General features: G+C 34.5%; 1 protein-coding gene across 5 annotated transcripts; it reads left to right on the top strand.

Moving 5' to 3' along the window:
- Window positions 1–305: 305 nt before the first annotated feature.
- Window positions 306–4,763, top strand: LOC147861016 (protein REVEILLE 6-like). 5 transcript variants are annotated; one of them, XM_087323549.1, is made up of 9 exons: window positions 306–547; window positions 908–965; window positions 1,324–1,447; window positions 1,927–2,091; window positions 2,418–2,522; window positions 3,125–3,234; window positions 3,464–3,523; window positions 3,910–4,026; window positions 4,169–4,763. In XM_087323549.1, the coding sequence occupies exons 1-9, from the start codon at window positions 345–347 to the stop codon at window positions 4,199–4,201; spliced, it is 975 nt and encodes a 324-aa protein (XP_087179675.1). In that variant the 5' UTR covers window positions 306–344; the 3' UTR covers window positions 4,202–4,763. The 5 variants fall into 5 exon arrangements, 4 of the variants coding, with proteins under 4 accessions (XP_087179675.1, XP_087179678.1, XP_087179674.1 ...); XR_015530119.1 differs by having other exon boundaries at window positions 308–547; window positions 2,403–2,522; window positions 3,947–4,026; XM_087323548.1 differs by having other exon boundaries at window positions 308–547; window positions 2,403–2,522.
- Window positions 4,764–7,229: the final 2,466 nt, after the last annotated feature.

Here is a 7,229-nt window from a genome sequence, read left to right as displayed (position 1 = left end):
TTCTTGATGTGATATATATATATATATATATATTCATGATATTCTTGATGATGAATGAGATGATGTGGTGTGGTGATGGGCAAAGGGCAAAAGAAAGGGGCAAAGAAAGGGCTTTCTTTCTTTCTTTCTTTTTGTGGGGCCGGCCCACCACTCCCAGTAGAAGAAGAAGAAGAAGAAGAAGAAGAAGAAGAAGAGTGCGTGCGTGGAGTGGAGGAGTCACCACCACAAGTTTGCTGCTGCGTCGACCCCACACTTCTTCCCCCTTCCCCCTTCCCCCTTCCCCTTTCCTTTCTTTTGCTGTAATCATCCATCCCTCCATCTCTTTGTTTACATAACGTACATACATGGCTATAGATCTCATCGGTACTTCTGAGATGATGGGCTCTGTTTCTGGAGACGTTAACCCTTCTTCTTCTTCCTCTTCTTCTGTCTCGGCTTTATTAATGGAAGATTTGAGCAAGAAAGTAAGGAAGCCTTACACTATCACCAAATCTAGAGAGAGTTGGACTGATCAAGAACACGATAAATTCCTAGAAGCCCTCCAGCTGTAAGTCTATAGAAACTATGATTCATTTGTGACGCATCCTTTGAAATAGGAGTGTTAATTTGTCAACATTCAGATTCAGGCATGATAGGCCAGCCTCCCTCGGCCTAATCAACACTTTTTCAGATTAGATCATTTAACATTTGCAAATCTTTTTGCCTGGATTCTAGAACCTGTCAGATTTAAGAAATTTCCTGTTTGTTGTGTTGCGACCCTTTCCCTTTTACGTCAACAAATTTAGAGTATTTCTGAAGAATGTTGCACGTTTTGATAAATCTACGTTAAATGGTTGAACGAAATGCCCCACTTCACGTATTATTTTTGTGAAAATGTTGTGAAATTTGGCATAATCTGGAAAAACAGGTTTGATAGAGATTGGAAAAAGATTGAAGCTTTTATTGGATCAAAAACTGTCATTCAGGTCAGTGTGAACTCTTGGAGGGTAAATATATAATGGAATTATGAAGCGTCACCTTAAATAATAAGATATAAAACGAATTAGTTTGGTGGCAATGTATGCTTAATTAAATCAATCTGATGGTGTTTTAAGTAAACATGTGCTGTATCCCTCTCATTTCTGCAAACCATGGTGTTAACCTTGTAAAATATGAAAAACATTAGTGGTATATTCGGTGTATTTTTCTCTCAAAAGTATATGTCATACAACTTGATATTTGTTCTTCCCTGCCTCATTCCTGAACACAATAATGAGAGCATATTTGGTGTTTATTGTATCTTTGTGCATGTAGCTAAAACAAACCTTCTTGAATGAATTCTAGATACGTAGCCATGCCCAAAAGTACTTTTTGAAAGTTCAAAAGAATGGGACAGGAGAGCATGTACCTCCTCCGAGACCGAAGCGTAAATCAGCACAACCCTATCCACACAAGGCTGCAAAAACTGGTTAGAATATAGACCTATGCATTTTTAACCTCTTGTTTGGTAATTTTCCAAAACATCTAATTTCTAAGACTGCCTTTGCATTTCTGAAATTACCAAAGTTTTGTCCATTTCCACATTTCTGAATGTGACGCTTATCGGAACTTGCGGTGTGATTGGTTAACCCTTTTAGATGTGGGAATCAATTTATCAGCCACAATGAGTAACCAATTGGATGTTCTGAAGCCATTAGTCTTTGGCATGAAGTAATTAGGCACTGTGATGTTGCCATTAGATGTTCTTACTCAGGTAGGCTGCGTGGAACACATTGATTAAAATGAATCTCATGTGAGAATATGGAAATGGAGCCTGTTTTGTGAATTTTATAAACACAATCCTTGCACTTTTAGGAATTCAGTGAAAAAATTAAGTGTATTTTGGGTAAATTTCTCTTCACTCTTCTTGGCTATTTTTTAGCTTATGATTATAATTTTTCTTTTTAGTATTTGCGACACAACAGATGCCTCCTATCATCAACCAATCAGACCCTTCATGTACGGTTTTGGTGCAACATTTTGCTCCTGGACCAGGGTCGGCTGTGTCAATAAATCCTGCTTGGGTTCATCACGTGTCTCTTCAAGGAAACACCACCTTTTTAAAGAGGAAAGGTATATGTTTCATTGCATGAGTAACTTGAGGTTGTTTGGACTTATTATCTTGTTGTTTCCATGGATAAAGATGGAATTTATGGGTTTATTGCATAAGTATTCCAAAATTGCTTGTTGTTCCCCTTTTGCATATTTCATGCAGGATTAGTATCCTAAGATTGTTTATTTTTCCTCGTTTGTATATTTCATGCATAAAGAACAAAGGTATGGGTTTATTGCATCAGTATCTGAAGACTGTTATATTTATTTATTACATAAGCTAATGCATAGGACAATATAGCATATTCCAATTTGTTATAATTGTTTTATAGGGCTTACCACACTAGGTGTTGTTTCTCCAAAGACACAAGTTGATCATAGTAAAGACAGCTCTTCAATGCCTCAAAATCAGCTATCGTCAATGCATGGGAACAATGATATTGTTCTTCGGGGTGCCTTTCTACCCTATTCTTCAGTCGTTTCCATTTCTAATATGATTTTGAAAGTAATGGATGTTACTTTCCCAAGGGAATTTCATAAAAGCACTTTTGCAATGTTAAATATGCGATATGAATCAATGCTTAACCAATAAATAAATAAAACGCTCAGCTTTTTAGTTTTGCATTGCTTCCATCAATGTGGCTACTATCTTAAATATATCACCAATGCCCATTTAGAGCTGAAATTTCATTAGATTTATGGAGAATTGAATATTAAGAAAGTCATTAGGATAACACTTATAACAGCAGGAGTAAGTGAAAGAAGACGTGATTATATTAAATGGAATAACATAAGGCTACACTGCATGAGAGCTTGTATGGAAGAATGTAGAGGGGATGCCTGTATATAGGCTAAAAACTGGAAGCCTAGGATATTCTAATATAGAACAATTTTACATGTTGGATATGTGCTAGGCGAATCCCATCAGAATTTTTATGTTCTCTGGAGAGTCAATAAGGGATCAATCTTCAGCACTTCGTTTCTATGCATTCCTTCAGTGAATGCTTTTATTTTCTATTGCCAATGCTGAAGTCGGCACTTTCTTTTCTTTCAGCAATGCCAGATTTTACAGAGGTGTACAGCTTCCTAGGTGGTGTGTTTGATCCAAGTACAGATGGTCACCTTGAAAAGATGCAAGAAATGGCACCGATTGATCGTGAAACTGTAAGCATTTTTACTGATTGATAAATTCCCTTACTACATGCCAGGATGTAACTTTTTGTCATGACTTTCTAATGCTTACCAATTCATAACACCGCATATTTTTAAGCGTTATCACCACATGATCCATATTTTAGAAACATGCAACATAGTTTTCTCCAATAACATGCTGATCTTAACGATTGGCCATACTCTGTTTTTTAACCATGCTAACTTTGTGATTGCTTTGCAGGTGCTACTTCTGATGAAAAACTTATCCATCAATCTTTCCAGTGCTGATTTCGAGGAACATGTATGCTCTCTTTCATTTTAATGCCCTAGATAAAGCTTTGTTCTATGTTTTCTACACCACATCTTTTTATTTAATTTCCTATTTATCGTTCTCTATAATAACCATTCAAAAGCTAGTTTTCCTGTATTTTATTAGTGTTCCTCTAATGTAGTTCTTGTGTGCTTCCATCTAGTGTTGATAAGTTCAGATTATCACTATGTTTACAGCCATATAAGTATATATATACATATATACACACACATGTGCATGTGCATGTGCATGCAAGTGTGTGTAGCTACATATTTCTGTGTGAGTATATGTATAAATATGTGTAATCAAATTCTGTATCTAAAACAGTTTGTTATCATATGATCTAAGTACATTCTTTTATCCCTGCTTGTTTGTAGAAACTTTTTCTTTCTGTATATGATATGGATCTTGAAGATACATTACGTGGAGTAGGAAATGACGTAAAAACTCAAACAGATATCCCCGTGGCTTCAGTTGTTTATCAACTATCACAGGTCATCGGAACAAAACTAGATTTTGTCCATGAATGATCCATTTTATGTTAATGAATAAATCCTGTGTAATGTTTTGCTAAAACTATTGGAAATCTTCTTGAATTCATGATCAATATGGATCTTCTTGTCTTTTTCTTTTCAGGAAAATGAAAATGACAAAGAAATAAAGCAATGATATGAATTGGTCCAACTATAGGAGATATTAAATGTGAGATGAAAATCAAACACACTCCCAGCTCATACACTATCATCATTGAGCTAAACAATATGCAAGTGGTATCAAAAGTGCCATGAGAAGATGTGTACTAACAAAAAATCAGAAAGGCCAATTTTAACAGACTGACACAATTTTTTTCTTGAGAAATAGAGGCCTATATGAAGTCATGGTGTGGTGAGGTAAAAGGTGAAAATGGACAAGTTCTTCTTCAGCTTACCTTGTGAATATATTATTGGAGAGTTTTTCGTTTACATCTCTGAAGTCTCGCCGAGATGTAGGCTTATGTGTAGGCTTATGTATTAAAAAGTAGAATATTATTATGTATATATTTTTTTTCTTGTGAGAGGTACTTAATGAGACTACCTAGAGAAACCGGGAGGAATTGTTTTATTAAAAGGCCAAGATTTGTGATTTTTTAATGACATGTCATATGTACATATATATCAATGACTCAAAATTTAAAAATCCCCCCACTCTCACCTTGTATTCAAAAAGTTTTGATTTACTTATTTTTATTTTACATATTGAAATTCCAGATTCAGGCACAATTTATTTGCTAGAAGATGATAAAGTAGAACCAGGGATCCAGATAAGTTAAATTTCTCAGAAACATTAGAAACAGGGATCCAGGTAAAATTGAATTTCTCAATAAATTGATTCTCTAAGAAAACTTTCCCATCCATTGAAAAAATTACAAAAATATGATTAATTGATAACTATGCTTGGTCACAGTATAAGCTCTTATCACATGCTATTCATCATAAAGCATGTCATTAAGATTATTGTACAATAGCTAATTTTCTAGTTGGATGTTGCTAAATTAGGCATCTGTTCTGTCGTGACTTTTCTTACTGATGGGCTTTATGTTGAATGTCATGTGATTAGGAGCCTATACCTTGATAGAGCATACAGGGGTTTTTTGGGAACCAAGCAAAGCATCACTTCTGTGTGATTTTGTGGATCTTCTTAATGATGCGCTTGATGTTAAATGTCACATGATTAGGAAGCCTACACCTTGACCAAGCAAAACTAAGGAAGCATACTTTCAAAATCTCAGTACAATATATAGGCAAAACATATGATGTTGGTTGTTCCCAATCGACCTCATTTGGCTATATTTCCTTCCTATATGACGTGATGATTTTCCTTCTCTAATTTTTTATTTATTTTTCTCACTTGGGATTACTTTTTTCATTTATTTTGGTCCGTTTTATTTCTCTTATTTTGGGCTTTTTTGCTGCATTTTTCCAATTCTTTCTTTTCCTTGGTACCTGCTCTTTCAAACCGTTTCACTTCCTTTACCTTTTTTCTTTTTTGACCTATTTTATTTTTCATTCTCTCTTTTTGATTGGGCAGGTCAATTGTAATCTGTTCTGGATCCCTTGTTCATTTTCACGGTTTCTCTTTTCCTTTCTTTCTTTACTGTAACCGTATGTATAATAATATTGCATATTACAGAAACCCCTTGTTCATTCGGCTACATTAATGAGGCCCTTAATAGCAAGAGAACCAACGCATTCCGTTACAATTGGTAAAGTTGCATAGTTTCCCTTAAAGCTTCCTTCTAATTTTGTAATCAATGCGCGTAAAGTTGCTCTCTTTTGATGAATATCAATCTTACTAAAACATAAAACATAAGAAACTCTTGGAACTAAAAGATAGTATTTTGATGAACTTCAAACATTTTGTGATAGCTCTACATAATGTTACAATCTCATCAATCAAAGAAAGCTATTTCTGTAAAATACTGAATAAGAATATTATTTATATATTTAAATAAAAGTATTTAATGCACCAATTAGAATGAATCAAATTCTTGTTTATAATAACAAAACCAGGGAAGGAAAATTTGTCATCAACCTGTTGTGCCAAATGTATATGTTAAATGGTGCCGTTGATAAAATTTTTAAATAGTTCTTGCGTTGGAACAAGTACTATTGTGGCAAAATGTCTACATATTCAAATGTGTACATAAGTTGGTTTAGTGCTTGCAGCTCAAGTGTTGTGATGGCGATGTGTTTAGTTTGGCTCTTGTTGACTAAGCAAAAATGTGTGCCAAATTTTTTGTTTTAACAAAATTCAAATTGTTGCCTTTTCATACCATCTCTTAAACGTGCTATACATGGGCTCATTCATATATATATGTATGAAGCTTAATTATTTACGACATGAAAAACATTTAAACAATATTGCAAATTTTCTTCAAGTACTATCATTTCTAAGGATCAATCCCATAATCTGACATAACCTCTCATTATTCTAATTGTGTATTATGAGTTATTGGATACATGCTAACTTAGATGAGCAACATGGTTTTCATGCATCACACATTGACGCATGTACACCAAGTGGCAATCGCACATTGCATGTATCACATGCATTCATACACGCATATGCTCATACATATTACATGCACTCTATTCAAAAACTTATTTAAGGAGAATGAATAAAAGCATCTAGATATCAAGTAAATACATTCATCTAACAACCAATCAATCAAGTTAGCTCATTAGAAAAGGTTTTTCATCACTCAAAATTGAAGTGAAGGATTCGAGCCGAAGTTAGGAAAAGATAATGGGTCATCCTTTGGATGGAATACTGTAGCTTTGGTAAACAAAAGCTTGTATTCCCAATTAAAAAGAGAACATATTTTTACTATACACTATCTCAATTATGCTCTTATGCTCTCTCTATCTCACGTCTAAACTTGACTCTCCCTTTTTTTTTATGAACACGTCTTGCTTATAATCCCGGTGGTTTGACTTTAAAATAGAGCTAACCTCTCTTGGCTTGACTTTGGGGTGAATTTTGTAGTGGACACAAACTCTTCATGACTTTCATGTATTGTTTAAACACCAAGGGGATAAAATGCTAATGCAATGAAGGTGAGAGAATCAGATGAAAATAAAGAAAAAGAGAAAAAGAGGAAAAGAAATGCATCGAGAGAGAGGAAATCTAGATGGGACATGGTATTTTTGGGGCATGA

The sequence above is a fragment of the Azolla caroliniana genome, unplaced genomic scaffold, assembly GCF_043228905.1.
Source record: "Azolla caroliniana isolate FFs.n. ecotype wild unplaced genomic scaffold, voAzoCaro1.0.p SCAF_8, whole genome shotgun sequence".
In the NCBI taxonomy this organism is placed as follows: domain Eukaryota; kingdom Viridiplantae; phylum Streptophyta; class Polypodiopsida; order Salviniales; family Salviniaceae; genus Azolla; species Azolla caroliniana.
This window is presented reverse-complemented; position numbering and strand designations above follow the sequence as displayed.